Source organism: Dama dama, chromosome 14 (assembly GCF_033118175.1).
Source record: "Dama dama isolate Ldn47 chromosome 14, ASM3311817v1, whole genome shotgun sequence".
In the NCBI taxonomy this organism is placed as follows: domain Eukaryota; kingdom Metazoa; phylum Chordata; class Mammalia; order Artiodactyla; family Cervidae; genus Dama; species Dama dama.
The window spans coordinates 68,729,747-68,756,978 of record NC_083694.1 but is presented as its reverse complement, the minus strand read 5'-3'; the positions used below and the strand labels follow the sequence as shown (position 1 = coordinate 68,756,978).

Sequence of the window (27,232 nt, the reverse complement as noted above, 5' to 3'; positions counted from 1 at the left end):
TGTTGCTCATCTAGGAAAAAACTTCAGCACCCTTTGTGGGAGACACATTGCAGCTGGAGAACTCTTCTTAGTGAAAGACATGTCCCCTCCCCTCCCCCTTTTTTTGCATATTCTTTCAGTGCTTCAATGCATACAGTGCACTGGTCTATCAATATATAGTGGTAGAGTCTATTATTAGTCAGTTCCACCCTCTCATGAACATGGTATCTGCCTGGTCTCTTGACAGGATGATCATCTTTGCAGTAGCTGCTTTGGATTAAAGAGACAATGAAACCATGGAATGAGAAAAACGTTTTCTCTATGAGGAGCTAAGTGATTAGTATTTTTTTAAAAATGGACTTGTCTTTAGAGACACCATAAAATACTGATTGGTCTGTTCTTCCCAGGCATTGTGCAGAAGAAAGGTCTGAGCTAGAGATAGATATTTGGGAGCACGTAGCTTATATTTTGGAGCCATGAAAATGTCCAAGACTTTCTAAAGAGAAAGAGTGCATAAAGAGAAGGAAAGGTAACTGCTTAGAAATGAACCCAAGGACACCAACATTTAGAAGTTAGATGGAGAAAGAGGGGCCAGGAGGTGGGAAGGAAATACAGAGGATGATCTCATAGAGATGAAGAAAAAGAAGGTATTTCAGAGAGGGAGTGGAGTGGTCCACGGTGTTGATGCTATTAGGGGGCAAAATAAGGTGAGGTTAAAGAATGGTTCTGGCTCCATGTCAGAGTGCTAACAGTAAAAGGAAAGAGCAGTGAGTCGTTCTCCCCATCCCCGTGAGTTTGTGATTTGGTTGCAGGGGCAAGATGCATGCAAACCAGCTGAGGACCAGTATTAAGACATTATGTGCAGAGAGACCAGACTGAGTCCTGTAGGCAGCTGATGTTCCTGAGGTGGTAGAGTGAGCCAGGCGTTTAGGAAGGTTTATTTAAAGAGCTGGAGCTTGAGTAGGACTCTGAAGATGTAAGATGGGATTTGGATAGGTCAGTAGAGAGAACACAGGCTCGAGGCCCCGGGAATAGCACACACAACCCGAGGTCAGGCGTGGGCAGGCTGTGTTCAGGTGAGGACACTGCCTTGACAGTCGAGGGCCTGTCACCAGGGAGAGTGGAGGAAAGGAGGTTAGAGAGGCCAAGTGGTCCCCACTCTAAAGAGATCTGAATGCCAGATTTAAAAAGACAGAAATGCAAGCCTCTTAACCAAACAGGAGAGCATTAAGTTAACATATTGATCCCACACGTCCAATTAGCCTGTTGTCTCAGCTTGCCCGCCCTCACCAGGACCCCTAGGTCTGGAAAAAGCAGTGCCCGTTGTTGTGAACAGTGTGTTCCCTGGTGGATGACGGCATGTTAGCACCCCCCCTCATTGTCTCCCACCCCGAAGGATCATTAACGACGCGGGGAATGCTGCGCCATTCATTCCCTGCTGTACGTTTTCTTCTCTGGGGGAATATAAACCCATGCTTTAACCCCTCTTGCTCTGAGTGGGAGAATTCTGCAAATCATTCCACCTGTGAGTTCAAACATGTTTAGAAAGACAAAAGCACTTCTAAAGGTTCTCTCCAACTTCCCATGACTGAGTCCGCTCCCTGACAGAAGAGAGTCAGACTTCAGGCATTCAGACCCTGGGGTCTGGCCGGCTCTGGAGTCTGCTGCCTTTCCTGTCCCTCCCAGTTGAGGCTTGAACTGGGCAGCGGCTGCTGTCTCATCGTTGCTGCTGCCCTGGGACTCTTGTCCATTCTCCCCTCTTACGTGTGCAGCATAAACCCTTACCCTGGGGAATTGTAGCCTTGGGAAAGAGTACTGAGCCGAAGATGAGATCCGTGGCTTGAATGGAAGTAGTTGAAACAGGCTTGTCTAGCTGGCTTGTGGGATGAGATTCTTTACCTGAGAGACCCTGATTTCTGCTTCTGCAGCACAGATAAGTGGTGGTCCCTCTAACCAGGCTTGCTTCCCTGATAGCTCAGTTGGTGAAAGAATCCGCCTGCAATATAGGAGACCCCGGTTTAATCCCTGGGTCAGGAAGATCTGCTGGGGAAGGGACAGGCTACCTGCTCCAGGATCCTTGGGCTTCCCTTGTGGCTCAGCCTGTAAAGAATCTGCCTGCAATGCGGGAGACTTGGGTTTGATCTCTGGGTTGGGAAGATCCCCTGGAGAAGGGAGTGGCTTCCCACTCCAGTGTTCTGGCCTGGGGAGTTCCATGGGCTGTATAGTCCACAGGGTCACAGAGAGTCGGACACGACTGAGCCACTTTCACTCCACTCTGACCTCAGTGTAGTGCCTGGCAGTTTTCTAGGGATGGACTTAGGAAGAAGCACAATCTTACTATGTGTACATGCTGAAGCGTTGGATATGTCTTTCTGAATCTGGGTCTCTTTTTTCCTCTGAGAAAATCCAAATTACTGACTGAAGGTGGCAGAGCTTGAGTTTCCAGTGTTCCTACTATCAGTGGAGGGGTAACATAGCCCCTTCTCCCCTAAATAATATGTACATACTTAGCACAATGTATTTTACAATGTATATTTATTTACAATGTATATTTATATATTATGTATAATGTATGTTGGGTATATGTTGTGACTGTATATAGCATATATATATATATATATACACACACACACACACATACACGGTGCATTTTTATATGTGCATATGTATGTGTGTATATATGCATTTTTTAAAGCTCTGAGAAGTCAGAAATGTGCAAGACTTCCAAAATATCTCACATTCCTTCCAGGGCCTAGAAATAAAAGCTGCTTAAAAAAGCATATCGAACAGCTGCTGGCCTTGTTTGAGATGAGCTGGATTGGAATAAATGTACTTGTGATCACCAGCATGTATTGAAACACACAATTTAAAGTGGCTCTTGCTTTTTCCTCTGCTGTCAACCCTGTAATCCACTCAATGGGCCAAAATAAGTGTTGGAAGGGTCACTGTGTATCCCCTGAAGGGTGACAGAAAATAATATAAGAGGTACAGGGCATCTACCAAGCCAGTTATGCAGCTATTGAAACTGATGATATTAAAATACTTTCTACTGTGAGAAGGTGAAGAATATGGATAACAGGTATAATAAAAAAATTCATCTTTTATTTAAAAATACACAGAGAAGCGTATGGAGGGTTATACACTAAAATGGCAATGATGGTTAACTATTTACTGGTGAGATTATTTGTAATGCATATTTTCTGGTTTTTGCTCACTTATATTTTCACCCTTTTCTACAGTGAGTAAGTATCGTTACCTAATCAAAGGTTATTGAGAGAAAAGGGAAGAGGGGGAACCCACCGTCAGGAAGCTTTGCTTAGCTGACCCTGGATGCCTGGTTTATGTTAGAAACTGGAGGTTAGTCATTCTCAGGAGTAGATGAACATGAGACTATTGTTTTTTTTTTTGTTTTTTTGTCTTTGTTTTTTTTTGAACATGAGACTATTGTAAGTGCCATCCTGTGCCATACAAGGAACTCTGCCAGACTGCACAAAGATCTTTCTCATTCCTTACATTATCTACCCATCGCAACAACCCTTCAGGGCAAATGTTGCTACCTCCAGTTTTACAGATAGGGAAACTAGAGACTGGGAATGTAAGTAATTTGTTTAAGAACAGATGGTTGGTTTGATTAGAAAGGAGTCAAACTCAGTCACACACGATCTATTCAAGCTTCTTTGATTTCAGACAAGGAGTCTTCCTTGATACTCCGGCTGCTCAAGTGACTCATCTGCGTCCCACCTCCTCTCTGCTTGTGCACATCTGGCATGAGATGAGCTGACGAAACAGCCTCAGTTCTTAGACCACTTGTGTTTTGACTGGCTCCACCCAGCCTGTCTATGGAATAGCTCTTCTGAAAAACTGGCCCAAGAGAAGGGAAAATGTTCCCCAAAGCACTTCTATCGCGTTATCTCGTGCGATTTTAATAGTCGCATCATTATCCCTGTTATATAGTGGGAAGAACTAAAACCCAGGAAGTTTAAAAAATATATGTTTGTGATTCAAAACTCAAATATTACACAAGGCTTCATTGAGATAAATAGAAGAGCAGTCTCCATTCCTCCTGCTCTTACATTCTTAACCCATCAGCAGAGACTTGGAGTCCTCTTGTTTCTGATATTTACCTCTGTCTTTCTAAAGTGTATTCTGTTACTCTTCACTTATAAATTATAAATAGTAACTACTTTCTACCTGAGGTTTTAGCCTCTTAGACCTACTCCCCACTTCTCCTCCTAATGCAATAATCTCTCTCTATTTTTTGTTAAATCAGAAGTCATTGTTTACATTATCATTACTGTGTTAACTGTGGCTCCCTCATGAGCACCCAAACAGCTAATGTACTATAATTGCATTTCCTTTCTTAGTCAACTGTTTCCCCAACTCAGATTAAGAACTGCCTTGCCTATTTTGTTTGAGTAGGTAGTTTACTGTCATCATGTCTTTCCAAACTTTTCAGAATAGTATTCTGTTTTGCATGTGGTCAGCCCTCTCTGGCAGTCTGTCAACTCTCTTCTTTAGCTGGAGAATCTTTCCTGAAGACCTCCCATCTTCCCTTCCCATCTGGATTATTTATCTTCAGATCTGCTGTACATCTGTCATCATGACATGTCCCCCCTCCTCTCTCTTAGGCTGAATTTCTGTGTCTTGGCCTCAGATCTCATTGTTTTTTAACCCCCTTCCTTTGATTTGCTGGGGCACATCCTTCAGTAGCTTCCTTAGAAAAGAATCATGGGTGATATATATATTGAGACCTAGTATTTCTAAAACACTCAATACACCCTCACATTTAATTGATCATCTGAGCACAGGTTGAAAGGTAATTTATCCTGAAAATTTTTCAAGATACTGTCTTGTAGTTTTTAATGTTACTGTTGAGAAATGCCATTTAACTCTTGATTCTTTGTATGTATAATCTGTTTTTCTCTCTAGAGGCTTAATGCAGATATCTTTGGTAATTCTGAAATGTCACTCTACTTACTGTCCCTGACTTTTATATTTATGGGAAAAAACTTCATCATGGATTGGGGTGGGGAGAAAGAGGGACCTTTATTTTTGTGGTCTATATGCTCATAACCCAGATTTTAAACCAATCTCTTTGTTTTTTCCCCACCATGGTTTACTGTTGCCATCTGTGGTATATGGTGTCTCTAATGCCTGTTACTTCTGGGGACCTGGTGTATGAATGACTCTCTTCTCTTTGGCATCTAGTATTCAGGTTTCTCAGCTCTGTTAATTTATCCATCTGCTTTCTATCTTATAAAGATGGTTTGAGTTTGCTCACTTGCTGTTCACTTTGCTCATCTGCTGTTCACTGTTCGCTATTTGCTTCCATTCCCTGACTGTGGATTTTAATGGTTCCATTTTAATGGAGTTTGTAAAGGGAGCAGAGATGTCTCATCTACTGTGTTTAACTGAATGTCACTAAAAGAGTTTTCTGTGATGTCATTTGGTGAATCACTTTGAAATGCTTTACCTATTTGTCAGTTGTAGGTTTTTAAATATCAAATTTGCTTTAAAAGCAGGCCTTGCCCTTAAGTGGTTGCTTTTGTGTTTGAACAGGATATAGCTGAGGCCATAGCTGTGACATCCTAGGCTTATTTAGTTGCCTCCAGGGACCTCATCCCTGCCTAGAGAGGGAGGCCTCCGGTGCCATGAGCAGTCATGACTTGGGTGTGATGGTCGTCTCAATTCTATCTTCCCACCCATGTTCTTTGACTTGGTACTCAGGGGACGTGGCCAAGCTCTAAGGTCATTCAGTGGAAAGATTCCTAGGTTTCCTTTTTTATTCTTTATGAAGTCATTCATGACTATATGATCTTGGGAAAAAATACAGAGAAGGCTGAAGTTCCTCTAAGATGCCCATCACCTTGCTCACTCACTTCCCTCTCATGAAGGTAGCCATTGTTATCAGACTGCAGTATAGCCTTGCCAGCTTTCCTACTTTGTATATATGTATATGTGTGTGTGATTTAGAAATGTATAAATATTCTAACATTTGCACTTTTTTCCTTCCTCATGGTATGTTTTAAAGATATTTCTATATTCGAGCATGCAGAGCTGTGTAACTGGACATATTATGGATATGTCTTTAATTGATGTATTCTGTTGTTAAAGTTCTTCTATTGAAAATTTAGATTGCTTCTAATTTTTTTTTTCTTTTGAGAACACAGCTTCAGTAGGATGGCTATCTATGCCTCCTTTTCATAAAGTGTTTCTTTAGAGCAGATACCAAAAATAGAGTAGAGCAGAAGTTGGTAAACCATAGTCCAGGGGCCAAATCTGGTCAGCTTCCTGTTTTTTTCTGCCTTCCAACAGGAATGCTCTTCAAATTTTACAGTTGTTTTACTCAATGGTCTCTACTTCCCTCACTGATTACAGATCACCTTCAATATATTGTAAATATCCGTATACACATGGGTTAATTTGGGGGTTCTCTTTTCTGTTGTATTGATCTATTTGATTATTCCTATTTTAAATACTAGAGTTTTGAATGTCTAGATTCCCAGTGAGGAAAGTGCTATGCTCCTTTTCATTCTGAGTTACATTTGCTATTTTTTGCACATTGCTGCTTCTATAGGAATCATAGAATTCCTGAAAAGTGAGGTTTCTCAAAACACCCTTTGGTATTTGCATTGGAATTTATTAGATTTGCTTTTAATTGTATCTTTATTTGACTAGAGTTGACATGTCTATGCTGCTGAGTCTTCTCAGCCTTGAAAAGTTACTTATTGAAGTTTTCCTTTGTATTCTTACATAAGGTTTCATCATTTTTTGGAAGACTTGTGCATTTCTTTTTGGATTACTGTTGTCATGTGGGAAAGGTATTGATTTTTGTTTTGAGTTGGTCATTCTGCATCTACTTTAGATAATTGTTTTAGCTCTAGGGATTTTTAAGTTGTTCCTACTGAATTTATTGGATTAATGGTCATATCATCTACTAATAATGACAGTTTTGTTTTTGCCAACAATTTCAGTTTATATTGCATTTAATTGTCTTACTCTATTTGGTCCATTGGTACAGTTTTGAAAGACAGAAGAAAGTATGTCTTTTTCTTGAATCTAGTGGGAATACTTTCTATGGATTTTTAACATACCTTCTTTATCAACTTAAAAAAGCTTGCTTTACTGGCATCTATTGAGTGATCATGTGATTATTCTCCTCTATTCAATCCCATGAGTTACATGGATTTGTAATACTTTTAATACTGAATCATCCTTCCATTCTGGGGATAAATCTTACTTGATCAAGAGTTCTTTGAACCATTCCCATATTTGATTTGCAGCTATTTAATTTAGAATTTTTTAAACTGAAAGATAGTTACTTTATAATGTTGTGTTGGTTTCTGCAGTAAAATACCAATCAGCCATAAATATACGTATATCCCCTCCCTCTTGAGCCTCCCTTCCACCTCCACATCCCTAGGTCATCATAGAGCATGAACCTAAGCTCTCTGTGCTATATAGCAACTTCCCACTAGCTATCTATTTTATACATAGTAATGTATATATTTCAACGTGACTCTCACAGTTCATCCCACTTTCTTCTTACCCTACTGTATCCACAAGTTCATTTTCTACATCTGTGTCTGTATTCCTGCCCTGTAAATAAGTTCATCAGTACCATTTGTCTAGATTCCCTATTCAGTTCAGTTCAGTTGCTCAGTCGTGTCCGACTCTTTGTGACCCCTTGGACTGCAGCACACCAGGCTTCCCTGTCCATCACCAGCTCCCGGAGCCTACTCAAACTCATGTCTATTGCATCAGTGATGCCATCCAACCATCTCATCCTCTGTCATCCCCTTCTCCTCCTGCCTCCAATCCCTCCCAACATCAGGGTCTCTTCCAATGAGTCAGTTTTTGGTGTCAGGTGACCAAAGTATTGGAGTTTCAGCTTCAGCATCAGTCCTTCCAATGAGTATTCAGGACTGATCTCCTTTAGGATGGACTGGTTGGATCTCCTTGCAGTCCAAGGCACTCTCAAGAGTCTTCTCCAACACCACAGTTCAAAAGCACCAATTCTTTGGCGCTCAGCTTTCTTTATAGTCCAACTCTCACATCCATACGTGTTTCAGTTGTTCTATGTTTATGCTTTCTTTTAGTCTTCCTACTTTTTCTATGAGAATTTTAGATACTTTATATTTTCTAGATAAATTATCTCTTATCTAGTTTTCCAAATATTTGCCGTTTATTCTCCAGTGATTTAAAGTGTCCTATGTGTCATTCCCTGTTTTTTTATTTCACCTTATTTTCATATTTGGTCACACTTGCCAAAGTGTATCCATTTTATTGTTCCCACAGTCAAAACTTTTAAGTGAGTCTAACTTAAAGTAATTTACTGGTGTGTTAATTTTTGCTAAGCTTTGTTGTTGGTGAGCATACACTTACTGATAAATTTTTAAAATGTGCTTGCATTCCTTTTCTGGCTTAATGTACAGTTTGATTATGGCCCACATGTGTATGAGCATTGCATATATTCACTGTTCTGCAGATCTATTAGACAAGGCCTAATGATTCTTATGATAAACCACAGATAACAGAAAATTTACCAATTTAATCATTTTTAAGTGTACAATTCAGAGTCATTAAATATATTCACACTGTGCAGCCATCATCAACATCAATATCCAGAGTGTTTTTTACCACCCCAGATTGGAACTCAGTGCCTACTAAGCAGTGACTCCAGTCACCCCTTTCCCCTCATCCCTGGAAACCACTATTTTTTTTCTATGAGTTTGACTACTCTAGGTACTATGTATAAGTGGAATTGTGTAACACGTGTCCTTTTGTATCATGATTATAACTCAGAATACTGTCTTCATGATCCATCCATGTTGCAGTATCTGTTAGAATTTCCTTTCTCTTTAAGACTGAGTGGTATTTCCATCCTACATATATATCCTCGATTGTTTACACATTTATCCATTGATATTATGATCATTTCTGACTTTTGTCTATTGTGAATAATACTGCTATGAATATTGACATCTAAATATCTGTTCTATCTCTGCTTTCATTTCTTTTGAATATATACCTAGAAGTGAATTGCTATGTTATATGGTAATTATATTTTTAATTTCTGAGAAGCTGCCATACTGTTTTCCTCAATGGCTACACCATTATGCATTTTCACTAACAACGCATAAGTACTCAATTTTTCTACATCCTCATAGACACTCTTTTTTATTATAACCATCTTCCTAGGTGTAAAGGTGTGGTTCATGTGTCTCATTGTGGTTTTTATTTGCATTTCCATAATAGTGACATTGAGCATCTTTTCATATGCTTATTGACCATTTGTGTATTTACTCTGGATAAATATATTTTCAAGTCCTTTGCCCATTTTTGAATTGAGTTGTTTTTCTGTTGTTGAGTTGTAGGAATTCTTTATTCTGGCTATTAACCCACTATTGATATGCAATTCTGAGTATTTTCTCATTCTATGGGTTGTCTCCTCACTCTGTTGATGGTGTCCTTTGATGCAAAAAATTTTTAATTTTGGGGAGGTGTGTAATTTATCTCTCTTTACTTTTATTGCCTGTGCTTTTTGGTATCCTATTTAGGAAATCATTGATAAATTCAATATCATGAAAATTTTTTTCCTATGTTTTCTTCTAAGAGTTTTATGGTTTCACTTCTGATGTTTAGTTTCTTTTTTTTTTTTTTGGCTACACCACACAGCATGTGGGATCTTGTTCCCCAACCAAGAATGGAACCCACACCTCCTGTATTACAAGAGTGGAGTCTTGTACTGGACCACCAGGGAAATCCCTGATGTTTAGATTTTTGATTCTTTGAACTAATTTTTGTATCTGGTATAAAGTGAGGGCTCAAATGCAGTGCTTTGCATGTGGATATCCTGTTTTCTTAGCACCATTTGCTGAAGGGTTTAACTACCCCAGCCTTTTTTGGTTTACATTTTCACAAAACATTTTTTTCCATCCCTTCACTATGCATGTCCTTAATACTGAAGTGAGTCTATTGTAGGCATCATATAGTTGGATCTTGTCTTGTAATCCATTTAGTCACTCTGTTTTTTGATTGGATAATTTAGTTCATTTACATTTAAAGTAATTACTGATAGTTACGAACTTATTATTGCCATTTTATGAATTATTTTCTGTTTGTTTTATAATTCCTTTGTTTTTTGGTTTCTCTCTTGCTCTCTTCGTTTGTGAAATGATTGTCTATAATGGTATGCTTTGATTTCTTTGCCTTTGTGTTTCTACCATAGGTTTTTGCTTTGTGGTTACCATGATGCTTTCAGAAAACATCATATTTATAACAATCTATTTTATGCTGATAACAAGTTAACTTCAAAAGCTCTAGGTTTTTTTTTTTCCCACTCCACACATTTTATGTTTTTGATGTCACAATTTACATCTTTTACATTGTGTATTCATTAATAAATTATTGTATTTCTAATTATTTTTAAATCTTTTTGCTTTTAAGCTTTATACTAGAGTTATAAGTGATTTATCCACCTTTGCAAGATTAAAGTATTTTGAATTTAACTATATTTTTACCATTACCAGTAGACTTATACTTTCACATGTTGTCCTGTTACTGATTAGCATCCTTTTGTTTCAACTTGAAAATAAATGCCTTTAACATTTCTTGTAAGACTGATCTAAATTCCTTCAGCTTTTTTTTTTTTTTTCTTGTTTTGTTTTTGTTCTGGAAAGCTCCATCTTTCTTTCAATCCTGAAGGACAACTTTGCCAGGTAGTGCTTTTTTTTTTTTTTTTTAATTATTCTAACTGGAGAATAATTACTTTACAATATTGTGATGGTTGTTGCCATGCATCAACATGAATTGGCCACAGGTATACATGTGTTCCCGCCATCCTGAACCCCTCTCCCACCTCCGTCCCCACTCTACCCCTCTGGGTTGTCCCAGAGCACTGGCTTTGGGTGCCCTGCTTCATGCACTGAACTTGCACTGGTCATCTGTTTTACATATGGTAATGCACATGTTAAGTGGGGGTGTGTTGAGGCTGAGACTCCAATACTTTGGCCACCTGATGCAAAGAACTGACTCATTTGAAAAGACCCTGATGCTGGGAAAGATTGAAGGCGGGAGGAGAAGGGGACAACAGAGGATGAGGTGATTGGATGGCATCACTGACTCAATGGGCATGAGTTTGAGTAAACTCTGGGAGTTGGTGATGGACAGGGAAGCCTGGCATGCTAGTCCTTGGGTTTGCAAAAAGTCGGATGTGACTGAGAAACTAAACTGACTGAAAGGACGGAATGTACATGTTTCAATGGTATTCTCTCAAATCATCCCACTCTCACTTTCTCCAGCTGAGCTCAAAAGTCTGTCTTTGCTGCTCTGCATGTAGGGTCATTGGTACTATCTTTCTAAATATGCATTTATATGCATTTCATATATATGCATTAATATATACATATACATTATATATTAATATACAGTAATTTTTCTTTTTCTGATTTAGTTCATTCCGTATAATAGGCTCCAGGTTCATCCACCTGCTTAGAACTGACTCAAATGCATTCCTTTATATGGCTGTGTATGTACATTGTGTATATGTACCAAAACTTCCTTATCCACTCATCTGCTGATGGACATCTAGATTGTTTCTGTGTCCTAGCTATTGTAAATAGTGCTGCAGTGAACATTGGGGTACATGTGTTTCTTTCAATTCTGGTTTCCTTTGGATGTGTTCCCAGCAGTGGGATTGCTGTGTCGTATGGCAGTTATAATCCCAGTTTTTTAAGGAATCTCCACACTGTTCTCCATAGTGGCTGTACTAGTTTGCATTCCCACCAACAGTGTAAGAGGGTTCTCTTTTCTCCATACCTTCTCCAGCGTTTACTGTCCGTAGACTTTTTGATGATGGCTATTCTGATCAGTGTGACATAAAACCTCATTGTGGTTTTGATTTGCATTTCTTTCTTTCTTTTTTTTTTTTTTGGCATTTCTTTTTCTGGGTTTGAACTGCATGAACTGCTTGTGTATTTTGGAGGTTCATTCTTTGTTAGTTGTTTTGTATACTATTATTTTCTCCCATTCTGAGAGCTGTCTTTTCATCTTGCTTATAGTTTGCTTCATTGTGCAAAAGCTTTCAAGTTTAATTAGGTTCCATTTGTTTATTTTTGTTTTTATTTTTATTACTGTGGGAGGTGAGTCATAGTGGTACTTGCTGTGATTTATGTTAGAGAGTGTTCTGCCTATGTTTTCCTCTAAGAGTTTTATAGTTTCTGGTCTTACATTTAGGATTTTAATCCATTTTGAGTTTCTTTTTGTGTATGGTGTTAGAAAGTTTCCTAGTTTCATTCTTTTACATGCAGTTTTCCCAGCACCACTTGTTGAAGAGACAGTCTTTTCTCCATTGTATATTTTTGCCTCCTTTGTCAAATATAAGCTGTCCATATGTGTGTGGATTTATCTCTGAACTTTCTATTTTGCTCCATTGATCTATATTTCTGTCTTTGTGCCAGTACCATACCATCCTCATGACTGTAGCTTTGTAGTATAGTCTGAAGTCAGGAAGGTTGATTCCTCCAGTTCCATTCTTTTTTCTTAAGATTGCTTTGGCTGTTCAGGGTCTTTTGTGTTTCCATACAAATTGTGAAATTATTCATGTCAGGCAGTGTATTTCTTGGTTGGCAATGTTTTTCCTTCAGCAGTTTGAATATGTTGTGGTATTGTACCAGTCTTTCTGGCCTACAAAATTTTTGTTGAAAAATGTGCTAATAGTCTTATGGGAGTTCTCTTGTACATAACAAGTTGCTTTCTTTTCTGCTTTTAAGATCGTCTCTGTCTTTAACTTTTCACAGTTTAATTATAGTGTGTCTTTGTGTGAGTCTCTTTAGATTTATCTTATTTGGTACTATTTGGGCTTCTTTGATACAGATGTCTGTTTATTTCCCCAGGTTATAGAAGTTTATTTTGCCATCATTTCTGTGAATAAGTGCTCTCTGCCTCCCCTTTCTCTCTTTTCCTCTGGGACCCCTTAATACCTTAGTCTGCTTGATGGCCTTTGTTAGTCCCTTGAGCTCTCTTCACTTATTTTCATTCTTTTTTTTGGCTCCTGTGATTGAATGAAGTCCACTGTCCTGTCTTTGAGTTTGCTGATCTTGTCTTCCTTGTGATCTAGTCCATTGTTGAACTATTAAAACCCTCTACTGAATTTTTCAGTTTAGTCATTGTATTCTTTGGCTCTGTGACTTCTGTTTTGGTACTTTAATATATTTTATGGATTTCTTTAACCGGGAGTTGCTCCATGCCTAGCTATGCATTTGGTGCCTCCATGGGAGGAGAGGAGTTCAGGACCTTCTCATGCCACCATCTTGATTGACTTTCCTATTCTCTTTAAAGATTGTTTTGGTCATTCAGGGGTCCCTTAAGATTCCATACTTAGCTTATGATAAATTTTTCTATTTCTGGAAACAAAAAGCTTTAGAATTTTGATAGGGGTTTCATTGAATCTGTAGATAGCTTTGGGTGGTAATGTCATCTTGACAGTATTAAGTATTACAACTCATAAATATGGGTGTCATATCTACAGTGTAGTTTTGTAGTTTTCAGTATGTAAATATTTTGCCTCCTTTGGTAAGTTTCTACCTAAGTGTTTTATTCTTTTTGATGCTATTACCAATGGAATTATCAATTTCTTTTTCAGATTGTTTACTGTTGACGTATAGACATGTGACTGATTTTTGCCTATTAATTTTATATACTGCAACTTTGCTGAATTTATTGGTTGTAACTTTTTAAATAGATTCTTTAGTGCCTTCTACATATAAGATCATGTCATTTGTGAACAGAGATAATTTTTCATCCTTTAAATTTGGATACTAGCCTATTCGTTTTTATTCAGCAATTCTGTATTCTTACTTTTGGTCTGTTAGGTGTCATTTTCTTGGGAGATATGTTGAATCCCCTATGTAATGGTGAATTCCAATTACTTTTTAAAAATAGAATTGTTGTTGCTAATATTGAGGTCCTAAAATTGACAGTTGGTGAGTATCTATCAACTGTTGCTAAAGGAACACATGCATGAAGTATTTGTGGAACAAACATTTCTCGAAAATCTACTTTGTATCTGACACTGAAGAGACAGATTTCTTGAAGATTTCAGTCTAGAGGAGGGGATGCTCACTGTTAAACGCAGAGGTGAAGTTGCAGCGGGAGGATGAAGACATTGAGTTAGAGAAGCCCGTGTGAATCCCTGCTCTGCACTCATCTATGCATGCAACCTGGGGCCAGTTTGCTTAGATTGCCCTTTTCGTCTCCTCTTTGTGAAATGGGAATAATTTAACGTACTTTGCAATATAGCTAGAACTTTTCACATGGTGAATTTTATTACATTAAAAATTTGTGTTATCTAATATCTATAGATCAATGCTACCTATCCCTTAGGTTGTATGCTTATTCGCTCCATTTTGTCCGACTCCTTGTGACCCCAGGGACTGTAGCCCACCAGGCTCCTCTGTCCATGGGGATTCTCCAGGCAAGAATACTGGAGTGGGTTGTCGTGCCCTCCTCCAGGGGATCTTCCTGACCCAGGGAGGGAAACTGAGTCTCCCACATTGGCAGGCGGATTCTTTACCATCGGAGCCACCTTAGGTTAGAAACGGAAAATAGGTGACCAACTCTGCCAGATTTAGGATGGCCTAGAGCCCTGCGGGCTGCAGTCTGTGGGTCGCAGAGGGTCAGACATGACTGAACGACTCACCCACACACACTTATCATAAGCAGCTGTGAACTGGGTAGATGCAAGCCTGAACTTGCTCTGGACAGCACAGTTAAAAGGTGGAAAGCCAGAACCTGAACCCAGTTTGGGCTGGGCCAAAGCCGTCGTTCTCCTGAGCTGAGATTGAGCTTAAAGCTTGAAGAAAGAATGAGAACACATTCTCAGTAGAGCAGACAGCTTGTGCAAAGGCACACGGATGTAAAAGTGTCTGGATAGCAGTGACTAGTGATGCTGTGTACTGATAAAGTATGGTAGGACTTCAGGTTGGAAAGTGACATGGGCTGTAATTGTTAAGTGGCTTCCCGGTTTGGATGTTAGTCTGTAAGCAATGAAACCACCACCAAAACACTTGGCATAGTGGAAGGTCATAGTGCGTGTGCTTGATGAAAGAGAGGGAGAAAGGTCAGAGCCCAGCATGTCAGTTAAGAAAGAGACTTCTACGAAATCCAGAGCAGAGATGAAATAGACTGGGTGTGGGTGTGCTCAGTCCTGTCTGACTCTGCGTGACCCCATGGACTGTAGCCTGCCAGGCTCCTCTGTTCATGGGATTTCCAGGTAAGGATACTGAAATGGATTGCCGTTTCCTACTGCAGGGGACCTTCCCGACCCAGGGATTGAACCCACGTCTCTTGCGTCTCCTGCATTGGCAGGCAGATTCTTTACCACTGAGCCACCTTGAAGGTGGGTAGTGGAAGAGTAAGAACACAGGGTGAGACGGTTTTGTCAGCCATTCCAGAACTTTTAGCAGGAACCCAGCCACTTAATATATGGCTTAAGCTTTCCACTTGTGCCAGGAACCAGTTGTTTGGTTAGTTATTTGAAAGTCCTCTGAAACTCCTTTACGTGCTGCATGGATTTGGATCCCGAGTTATAGCCTCTTTTTTTTTTTTTTTTTTTAAACTCAGCTGGACATCTAAACTATGGAACAAATAAAACTGTTTTGTTTAAGCAAAACCGACTTTGTCTTTACCACTGCAGTGACTCTCTCTCTCAGGAGTGTCCACTGCTTAGATCGAACTAGCAAACAGAGCTTAGAAAATTTAACTTCATTGACCAGTGAATTTTTGACGCTCTGTACACACACCAGAAGGAAGTGTTACTTTCTGACTGCCTTCATGTATTCATTTGGCTTGGCTATAGGATGGAGACGGGATAGTAAGGAAGTCAGGAGATTCTGGAACTTATGTAAGGCAGAGGGAGAAGCAGGTGTAAGATAGTTATTGAGCACACACAGAGTCTGAGTGGGCCTTCACTGCACAGATTGAAATATAGGCCACACTCTCCTTCAGGAATTTACCATGCTGGTGGGAACATGAGAGAGGAGGGGAACTGGTAAAACGCAGACTTTTAAGTGGAAATGACCCAAGTGCCTCGAGAAGGGAAGCGAGGGGAGCAGTGTCCTGGCAGGTTAGAATAGAGATGGACAGGAGCCCTGGCATGATTTTGGGCTTGGGGTCCTCCTAATCCTGAGCGTTTCAGTCTGGCCATCTTTCTCTTTCACAGGACGTATCATTTTTCTTTTGCTGTTTTTGATCTCTCTCTCTGGCCTGTGGGATGTCCATCCCTCGTTTGCCCTCCCTGGGGTGCACCGGTCTTCCCCTTTGCCATGTCCTTGTTCATCCTCTCTTACCCTCTGGTTAGCATTTTTATTAGAAAATGAAAAACTTCAGTGATGATGTGGAAGAACTGTGTCCAGCTGCTCAAACCCACCCAGTCCCTTTTTTAGCTTCTCCCCCACTTAAAAATAAATCGCATCAGGTCCCACTTGCCAAGCCTTTGTCACCGTCTCCAGCAGCCGTTCCTCCTTCCCATCTGCTCCCCCAGATGCTTAGCCCGTCCCCTCCTCCTGTCTCGGCCCCATGTGCGGTCCCTCTGTGGACAAGTGTGGGGCCTACGGAGCATAGCAGCCCTCAGCCCCGATGCACCATCTGCCTCTCAGCCCCGTGGCCGTCTGAGCATCAGTTCTGACCCAGATTCCATGGACCGCACCCCCCCCCCCCCACCCCCAGGCCCCAGCTTGTTTGCCTGGCCAGTCCTATGATTGCCAGGGACAGGATGTTGACTGGAAAAAGATAGAGGAGTTGCCATGGAGATAAGAATAAACAGACACGTTGCAGCCGAAACTGCAAACTTGAGTGACAGAAGTTTAGTTCAGCCCTGGGTTTCCTTTGTTTGGGTTACACGCCTCACCTCTGGAATCAGTGTTTTAGACGGAAGTTTAGAGCCACTGCTAAACCGTCGTTAGAACATTTGCGCCTGCCAGCTCTTTGTTTCTTCTGTCAGAAACAGCGAGCTTGCCCAGAGGAATTAGAGGGCTGTCCTAGGCCTGTTACCCAGGGAAAGTGAAAGTTAGTTGCTCAGTTGTGTCCAACTCTTTGGGACCCCGTGGACTGTATGTAGCCCGCCAGGTTCCTCCGTCCATGGGGATTTTCTAGGCAAGAATAATGGAGTGGGTAGTCATTCCCTTCTCTGTGGGATCTTCCTGACCCAGGGATTGAACCCGGGTCTCCCACATTGCAGGCAGATTCTTTACCAGCTGAGCCACAGAGACTGTACTTCTGGGTGCCCTGAGGGGTTCACTGTATCCAGGGCCCAAGCCCACTACCCATTCTTGGGCCTGAAGAGTGGGTTATATTGATGTTAACTGGGAAAGAAACTGCCCCAGCCTGTCACCTAGGGCAGAGTCTCTATGGGAGAACTGGTCAACCTCATAGGGGAACAAAGTGGTACCTTCCAGTGTGCTCAGCCTCCAGTTCTTCTGTGTTCCAGGTTTCAGGGCTGTGGGTGTGAGGAGGTTGGAACTGGTGGTACAACTTGTCTGACTGTGACTGGGGGGCTCAGGAGGCCCCATCCTCTCTCAAATTTGATGCCAGATGGTAGAGAGGATCAGTTAGGGGGGCATGTTGTAAAGGAATGCTTTCCCTGCCCCGGGATGCATTTTTTTGGGTCCCAGGGGAAAAGGGGCACGTTTTTGGCATTGCTCCTAAGTAGAGGGTTTTCCCGGTGGCTCAGTGGTAAAGAGTCCACCTACCAAGCAGGAGATGCAGGTTCGATCCCTAGGTTGGGAAGATCCCCCGGAGAAGGAAATGGCTACCTCCAGTATTCTTGCCTGGGAAATGCCATGGACTGAGGAGCCTGGTGGGCAACGGTCTGTGGAGTCACAAAGAGTTGGACACAACTTAGCAATTAACAACAACAATCTAGTTAGAGAACAGGAGCTTCTGTGCCCCGTGGGCCTAGAGAGAGGTTAGCTCTGTATTGAGTTAGAAAAAAACCTTTAACCCTTTCTCTAGAGGGCACTGCTGACATTTTAGGTAGAACGATTCTGCCCCACCCATTGCATTGTTTATGATCTTTGGCCCCTGCCCATCAAATGCTACAGTTACCTCTTGGCAATTGTGTTGTCCTTGGGATGACCAAAAATGTCCAGCAATTTCCAAACGTCCCCTGGGGAACAGTGCCACTCCCAGTTTTTTGTGTTTGTTTTTGCTGCCAGACTATTGGATGGCCACAATCTCATCTATCCTCTGTGAAAAGACCATGACCAGATGGGGTTCTTGTCCTGATATATTTATGAAAATGAAACTCTAATCATTGCCTTATCTGATCAAGTTGACACTTCATTATCGACGTGATGGATCTTCATTGCACAATGTTTTTTTCCCCTCCCGATTTAGTTTACAATTCCTCAACCTGAGTTCTCCTACCAAGGGAGTTTACAAGCACCTAAACCATTCAGAAAACTAAGATTATGGCATCTGGTCCCATCGCTTCATGGCAAATAGATGGGGAAATGACGGAAACAGTGACAAACAATTTTTTGAGGCTCCAAAATCACTGCAGATGGTGACTGCAGCCGTGAAATTAAAAGATGCTTGCTCCTTGGAATAAAAGTTATGACCAATCTAGACTGTATATTAAAAAGTAGAGATGTTACTTTGCTAACAAAGGTCCATTTAGTCAAAGCTATGGTTTTTCCAGTAGTCATGTATGGATGTGAGAGTTGGACTATAAAGAAAGCTGAGCACCGAAGAATTGATGCTTTGGAACTGTGGTGTTGGAGAAGACTCTTGAGAGTTCCTTGGACTGCAAGGGAGATCCAACCAGTCCATCTTAAAGGAAATCAGTCCTGAATATTCATTGGAAGGACTGATGCTGAAGCTGAAACTCCAATACTTTGGTCACCTGATGCGAAGAACTGACTCACTGGAAGAGACCCTGATGCTGGGGAAGATTGAAGTCAGGAGGAGAAGGGGACGACAGAGGATGAGATGGTTGGATGGCATCACCGATTCAATGGACATGAGTTTGAGTAGGCTCTGGGAGTTGGTGATGGACAGGGAAGCCTGGTGTGCTGCAGTCCATGGGGTTGCAAAGAGTCGGACATGACTGAGCAACTGAACTGAACTGAAGCCAGGAGCATGGGTGACTAACCTGTGAGGCTTGACCCTGCATATGGACCTGCATCCCAGAGGATGTGAAGGATCACAGGGGTGATGACAGTAGTCACCACAGGACTTCAGGGGAGAGTGTGTAAAAGAAATAAAGTGCTTAAAGTGGAAACTTTGACCCTGGGGGTCCCAGGGACTCATAAAGTTGTATTTATTGATGGAGCTGGCTGGGCCAAGGGAGTAGACCCTTCCAGCCTTGCCCAGATGGGATTTTTGCTCCTGGAAACCTTGAATATGGTAGTTAATCCCTAGGGTTGTTGCAAACCAGTGGCAAATGCCAGATGGTGCCCAAGATAGAAAGAAATCCCCGATGTCAAATCTGTCATCTTCCCCAGTGTGACCAGGGAACCTGAAGAGGAAAGACAGGATGCAGCCAAGACTTGCATCCCCTTTGCTATTAATTATTACCCTCCTGTGGGTCATCTGGACAGGTTCTCTTTTTTCTTTCTTCTGTCCCATCATTCTGCCCTCCCACTGATTCACCATGAAGAGATGCAATGTTCTGTCAAGTGTGCTTCTTGTTGGCAAGGCTAATTTTGTCAGTTCAGACGATGGGACTTTTAGGTAAAATTAGTTTTTTGGCTTTTGTGTATCATCATCCATTTTGTCTGCCACCCGCGCCCTGGGGATAATTAAGAATTGCCTGTGAGCATCTTCATTTCTCAAGTCTTTCTGGCTTATTGGTTCCAACAGCCCATGCCTTTAACGTTCTTGTTAGTTCTCTAAAATAAATGAGCTATTTCTAAAGATTGAACTGTAGTGTGTCACTTCAGATTTTGCATCTTCCCTCTTGTCTCTGAGATCAGAGGCTCCTTTGTATTTGCTATCATTCTGACTTTTGTTTTTCCTAAGCCAAAAGAGGAACTTATTGAGTCATGTAGCTTAGAAAGATAACTGGGGTGATCAGAGAATCAAAGGAAGAGCCGTAGGAACCAGGGTCTCAGGTGATGGAAAGAGGATCCCTGTGTGTCCAGCACTCACTCACCTTGGCGCCTCTTCCCTTGCTGTGTCTCCTGACCCCCCAACTTCTGTCTCCTGCCACCCCCACCCCCAGCTCTGCCTCTCACTAGACCCTGACCGTGGCCAGTACTAGGGAACCTGGCAGGTGACCAGGAAACCTGATGGCTAAAACAGTCCTGTTTAGCAACCCAAGGCAAGGAGTATTTTTCTTGCTCGTTATCTGTGTTGATTATTTAACATTTGTTACCATTTCCCGCAAAAGGAGAACCACTTTGAGCTTTAACCAGGCAACCTGCGCTCTTCTGTAATTGACATTAAAAGGGGAAAGATCCATAGGGTCTTTGAATTCCCATAACAGGTTATAAAGTTGGGGAAGCCTGATGGGGTTTAAACAGAAGTTCTTCATGTCCCTTAGACATCAGCTGTGTTACCAATTGCACCTGTACCAGAATTATTTGGGCACATTTATGTGGATTACAGCCATCCATATTTTCTTGATCTATTATTCTAGATATTATCCCCTTCCTCTCTGCTTCCTCTTACCTGCCTTCTCAGTCACTGCCAACTGAGTCAGGAACACTCAGGAAGTATCTTCCTCTGCTCAAAAATGCAGAAACTGGCAGATTACTGTCTGTTACTTTCAGAGGTTCTTCTTTCAAGTCGCTCAGTTGTGTCCGACTCTTTGCAACCCCATGGACTGTATAGTCCATGGAATTCTCCAAGCCAGAGTACTGGACTGGGTAGCCTTTCCCTTCCCCAGAGGCTCTCCCCAACCCAGGGAATGAACCCAGGTCTCCCGCATTGCAGGCGGATTCTTTACCAGCTGAGCCACCCGGGAAGCCCAAGGATACCAGAGTGGGCAGCCTGTCCCTTCTCCAGGGCATCTTCCCGACCCAGGAATCGAACCGAGGTCTCCTGCATTGCAGGTGGATTCTTTAACTGAGCTATCAGGAACGCCCTCTCAGAGGTTAAGAGTGCTGAATTACGTGCTTCATCTCCATTTCTCCTTCATTACCAGTGTAGTTATCTCTGATCTAGTCCCGTTTGACAGCATCCGCTGTACTTGCCTGTGGCCTCTTAGAGGAGGGGAGAGACTAGAGGTCATCTTGTCTGGTGGCCTCTAACCAGGGGCATGTCAGCATCGCTTGAGAGCTTTCCAGAACAACCAGGTACAGGCAGACAACTTAGTCAATTACCTGCTGCACAACTTATCTATGAGAAAGCCACACCGCTCACGTATGGCGGCAGCAAGACCATGCTCCAGAGTAATCCTGGAGGAGAGACCATGAATGGGGAGCCATAGGGAGCAGGTATATCTGAGCATGCAAACAGGACCTGGGGCTGGCGGGAGAGGAACGGGCAGGGGTCAGGAATTCATTTCTCAGCACTTTTCAGGGAACACTGATCAGGGCTTTCAGAATAGCCATGGGTGATCCTCAGCAGGGTCGCCAGGAATAAGTGTTTCCTGCTGAAGACTCACCCTCTGGCTCAGTCCTTTTGCCTGCTGTAGATTTGGGCAATTTAGAATTTTGTTTGCCACTGGAGCACAGCTGAAATCAAATGCAAGTGACCCCAGAGATAGTCAGGCTTCAGGAATATATTCAGGAACGATCTCTGGAACCTTTGCTCCCTCTCTGTATCTTCGGCTTAGGCTGAGGTATTTGTCAGAAACCCTGGGTTGTGCTCTCCCTGGTTCTCATTCTAAATCTGCAGTCCTGAAGGCCACTCCCAGTGCACGTGCTGAAGGGACTCAAACACGCCAGGCACATCACGGCGATCTCACTCAGTAGGGTACCAGAAAGATGAGCCCTGAAGAGTAAAGGCTTTGTTTACTTTATGAAATCCCTGAGAAAATATTACAAGGGGAAGAGAAGTGCAATGAAGACCTTGGATGGATGAGCAGAATTCTTTACCATCATTGCTGGAAAACATCTCTCCAGTTCCTGTGTATTTCCAGTGCTGGGACTAGCCACGGTTCTCTCATGCTACAACAAGTTCACTGTCAGTGGGTCTGGCACCTTGAACTCTGATCCCAGAAATGGGGTTGGCGTGTCCTGATTCTGCTGCATGCTCTTAATGGGGTTCCTCCTAGTAGTGGGTCAGATTTATGGGGGAGGGGCTTCCCAGGGCCTGGGTAACTCCCTCAGAAGATCTCCCTGATCTTGACCTCATTACATGGCGTTGTGCTTGTTGTCGTGGAGAGCAGTTTAAATAGTTCTTGTACCTACAGATTTAACGTGTAGAAAATGCGTGGAGCCATCTCAGCTAGATCCTAAACAACTAGGTTCGGTGTTTGTGTTACACGTGTCAGAAGGAAGCCCATTTTGGCAGTAGGAAGTAACTCGGGAGTGTGTCACTGCTTTCTGTAGACCAGAATGAGCATCTTGCAGGAATAGTAATTTTTCAAAAAAAACAAAAAGCTGTTTAAATAACAGTCTACCTCGGGCTCTAGGAGGAGGCATCCTGAGCTGGTAACAGAAAGGCTGCGTGACATCTCAGCCCGATTTTTTCCACCCTTGTGATGAGATGCCTTCTCGCCTTTTTCCCCCAGGCCCAGTTCCTCTCCCCAGGAGCTCGCCGGCGACTGCACGCTGCTCTTGCCTCTTGTTCCACCTCCATGCTGATCCTGTCCAACCTGGTGTTTCTCGGGGGCAGTCAAGTCGGGGAAATCTACTGGGATAGGATCTTCATACAAGGTAAGTTGCTGTTTTCAGACAATTTCTTGTTTTCCACATTTATGCAGTTGGTATCACATATGGGACAGGAGGCGGCATTCCTTGCCTTGTCTGTGGTGTGTGACCTATACAAATGCCAGCCTGGGGCAAAGTCCTGGCTTTCGCTGTGGCTTTAGCAGTCCTCTATTTTGATATACCTCTTGTCTTGCTATGATGATACTTGACTTCGAGATGTACCATCCAACTCTCTCAAAATCTGTCTTTCCCTGCTGCTAAGTTACGTCTCCAATTTAAACATTTTTCCTAATCTTCCCTACTGTCTGTAGATCAGCCTTCATTATACTGCAGAGTCTGACTTTGTTCCACTGATGACTCTGAAAGTCCTACCAGGAGAATGTCCTAGAAGCCCCTCTGTGGTCTCCTGCTGCTGTGGGCACAGTGCCTGGTTTGCCACACCTCTTCGTTGTGGCTGTTTTTGTCTGGACACTGGTTTGCCAGCCCCTGCGGCCAGCCTCGTGTTTAATGAACATGTGTTCAGTGTTCATATATGTGTCCGTGTCCACAGCAACGTCACACCTGCAGCAGGTAAAATGCTAGTTGGTGGGCATTGTTGTGAAAAGACTGCATTAATTGTTGGTCATCCTTTGTGGTCACCATCTCCTTTGGGCTAAAGCTGAGCTTTACATCATGTATTTAAAAGAACTGGAAGAACAGGAACGACACAGAGCACATTACTCAGCCAGCTCACTGTGTGTTCAGAGCCAAGAGCCCTTGTTCTCTTGCCCTGACCAGTGACATGGTTTTGTGCTTTTGGTTTGGCAAGTCTTGCCAAGTGGTGATGACGTGGCCTGGTAGTGGCTAGGGTGTTATCTCCACATCTGGGTCCCCAGTGAGCCAGCGACGCTTTTCACATCAGAGATAAGCCGGCACAGTGGCATGGTCCCAGGACGCCAGGTCGTGTGTGTAAACTGTGGCAGGCTTGGGTGAGCCAGGCTCAGGGACCAGGACAGAGCCCTATTCTGCTTTCATCTTGTCACTCCCATACCCCTTTGATCTCGCTCTCAGAGAAATGTTTTCACCAATAGTTCTTGAAAAGACCAGGTAATTTGTATGTGGAAGCTGTCCTTGAATGAAGATGGGAGGTAATGGGGGCACAGAGGACTGAAAGATAAAAAACCCTTCTTGAGGTGGGCGACAGAGCTGTTGACTTTTCTTGCCTCCTCCCACCATGCCTAGCACACTGCAGAGACCACGATGACTCTGAAAATGCCGACTCGGGTTTTGCTGGTCACCTGAGCCAGAAGGCTCTAATCTTGGCTTCAGTAAATAAACACTCCAGGTGTTCGCTGCTTGCAAGGCACTGAGGAGACAAGGGTGGAAGAAGCAGCACAAATGTGGGGGCCAGACGTGCAAACAGTTATGTGTCCGTAGAGTCGGATCATCGCTGGGCCAAATGCACGAGGCACTGACTGCTGGAGGTTGCCGGGTGGAGGGCTGACCTTCCCATGGGAATTGAGCTTCACAGAGGAGGGGACATTGGAACTGGAGTTTTGAGCAGTAAGTCAGAACTTGCCAGATAAAGAAGGCAGGTGTGTGGGGGTAATTAACGTTAGGGGCTTTGTCAGATCACCCCAAACTCTCAGTAATTTTTTTCCCCCATAGAAGTTTATTCCTCCGGCAGTTCAGTGAAGGTCCAGAGACTTTTTCGAAGCGGTGACTTCAGGACCTAGACTGTTTTTGTTCTGATTCTTCACCTTCTTGTTCTGGCATCACGGAGGAGATGAGAATATGGAGGGGGGTGGTGTCACCAGGTACTAAATACCCCGCCGGAAGCGACACTAGGCATCTCCACTCACATTCCGTTGGCCAGAACCAGCCACGTGACCCCCTAGGTGCAGCGCAGGGAGACGTGGGGGCGCGCACAGTCCAGTGGACTATGGCGTGGCGGGACAGGGCGCGTGAGACAAGCCCTGGAGGTTCCCAAGAGGCAGTTAAAAATGTGAGCTGGCGTAGGGGAGGAGGAGGGGACAGAACCACTGCGACGTGGGAGACGGGCCATGAAGGTGGCGGGTGAGGCCATGGGAGTGGATGCAGTTCGCCGAGGAGCATGCCCAGAGTGAGCAGAGACTAGGTGGGAGGTAAAACCTGGGAATGCTGGCCTTTGAAGGGACAAAGAAGAGGTAGTAGCGGTAAGATGTTTTCCCTGTTTCTCAAAGGCATGAAGATCAAAGCACGATTTGTCCTGTCCCCCGTGGAGCTAACACCCCGCACACTGGGGAGCGGGTGTCAGGGCTCTGAACTATCTGGTCTGTTTCTGGTTTGTGACTCCTATTGTGATCTGCGACTGGATCGCTCTGTGTCCGCCTTGGAGCTGGGCGCTAGAGTCCCAGGGGAATGCTTCTCTGAATCTGGAGGGCTCTGGGTCCATTCCTGTCTGGGGTCTGAGGCCAGGGAAGCTCAGTTCAGAAGGCATCGTCTATGTCAGAGATTGTTCACATCGACGTGGCCCCATCCCAGCTGATCTGTCCCATGGGCCCCCTCAGTAAGGGTAGGTTTCCTGGGGTTTTGGCAATTACATCCTTGGTTTCCCACTGTGGATCTTTTGTCCCCGAGCGATAGAATTTAGATATTTCTTGGAGGAATGTGAACCAGATAGTGCCAAACCCACTATCCTTGAGGAGTCTGGATTTCTTTTCATAACAAATCTGATTGACCTGATAGAAGATTAGTATGAATATCCATATTTTGATACAACAAAGTATTCATGCATTTATAGGATGCTTCCTCAGACTCTCCTGGGGATATCATGTTAGCTTAAAAAAAAAAAAAATCTGAATTCTGAAACTCATCTGGATCCAAAGGGTTCAGATGAGGGACTGTCGAGCTGTACCTGAAGCTGGTGATGGATGAGCCAGGACTTCGACATCCTAGTTGTCTCTGGCCGCTTCCTTCGGCCACGTGATCAGGACCTGTTTTTCCAAGACCCATCTCTATACATTGAGGAAAAAGAGACAAAGCGAGTGAGGAGAGGTCTCTTTGTAGTGAATGGAGAGCAGTTAAGCTCAGTCTTCAGATTTCCAGGTTTCCTGGGGAGGTAGCCCTTCCGCCAGGGGTAACCACCCTGGGCCCTATGTGCCTTGATGGGCTGGAACTTGCCGAGACAGAGAGTGGGGTACGCCACACCCTCCCAAGGTGCTCAAGGGACACGGGGATCTTGGAGGAGGTTACCAGTGCCCCTCAGCGAATGGGATGTGGATGCACACGCGTCTTTGAGGACAGCCTCATTCATTCTCAGGAGTGTTTGCCTAGGATCACTGATGTCTCTAGAAGTATCTCATGATTAGCCTGGAGGAGCTGTCTTAAGGTCAGTATCTCCATCTCCAGGTCACTGCTTTAGACACAGATTTGTTTGCTTTAAGCTATAAAACTTGTTTTAGTAAATATCTAAATATTTAGCTTACGTAAATAGCTCTCTCCTGATCTCTACACCGTTGGTGATGTGAGATTATTAAAACCAGACCCTTCTCTTTCTGCTGTGGACAGTGCCCTGCTGTCCTTAAAAGTGGGCAGTGCCAGCCACGGGATGGAAATGCTGAGTGACCCTCTGGGTCACACACAAGCCATCCGTGTTAGTGTTATCTGTGCTGTGGAGATTGGAAAAGTGATGTTCAGTTAATTCAGTGGAGAATAGAGATACTATATCTTTGCCTTTGAAAGAAAATCCTCCAACCTTTACTGTTGAAATTTACCTTAAGCAGCTTGAGGAATGTGAATATTTAAGCCTATTTTATATGTATTTACAGGAACTTAGCTGGGTTTAGGGATCTGAAAAACTGTGGCTGAGGATTTGGTCCCTAAGCCTGCTGTAGAAGGGACCCTGCTGTGTCTTGCTTTGCAGAGGCAAACTTCAGTGGCTCTGAAAAGCATTTGTTGATGGCAGAAGCTTTCTCAGGTCTGTCTTAAGTCCTTGACATTGAAGTGTAAGTTGATTTCTTGAACAAGCAGTTGATGACTACTCTGTAACTCAAAAGCATTGTTGCATTACAACTCCAGATCTGTGAGACCATAAACCAACTGTGTCTTAAGCATCCCAGCAGTGCTCTGTCATCGGGGCACAGTGAGGAGGAAAGGCAGCCGATAGGGATGGGTATTTAGAAAAGAGCTGGATTTAGAAAAGGCAGAGGAAGCAGAGATCAAATTGCCAACATCCGTTGGATCATAGAAAAAGCAAGAGAATTCCAGAAAAACATCTACTTCTGCTTTATTGATTACACCAAAGCCTTTGACTATGTAGATCACAACAAACTGGAAAATTCTTCAGGAGATGGGAATACCAGACCACCTGACCTGCCTCCTGAGAAATCTGTATGCAGGTCAAGAAGCAATAGTTAGAACCGGACATGGAACAACAGGCTGGTTCCAAATTGGGAAAGGAGTACGTCAAGGCT

At 43.1% G+C, this 27,232-nt stretch overlaps 1 protein-coding gene across 6 annotated transcripts in view; it reads left to right on the top strand.

The window, feature by feature from the left end:
* The window catches only part of HHAT (hedgehog acyltransferase), a 338,119-nt gene that overhangs the window by 253,696 nt on the left and 57,191 nt on the right, over window positions 1-27,232 (top strand). For all 6 annotated transcript variants that reach the window (XM_061161031.1, XM_061161033.1, XM_061161030.1 and 3 more), the window contains one exon: window positions 22,661-22,805. In XM_061161031.1, the coding sequence (XP_061017014.1) occupies window positions 22,661-22,805 (145 nt within the window). The remainder of the gene's footprint in view (window positions 1-22,660; window positions 22,806-27,232) is intronic.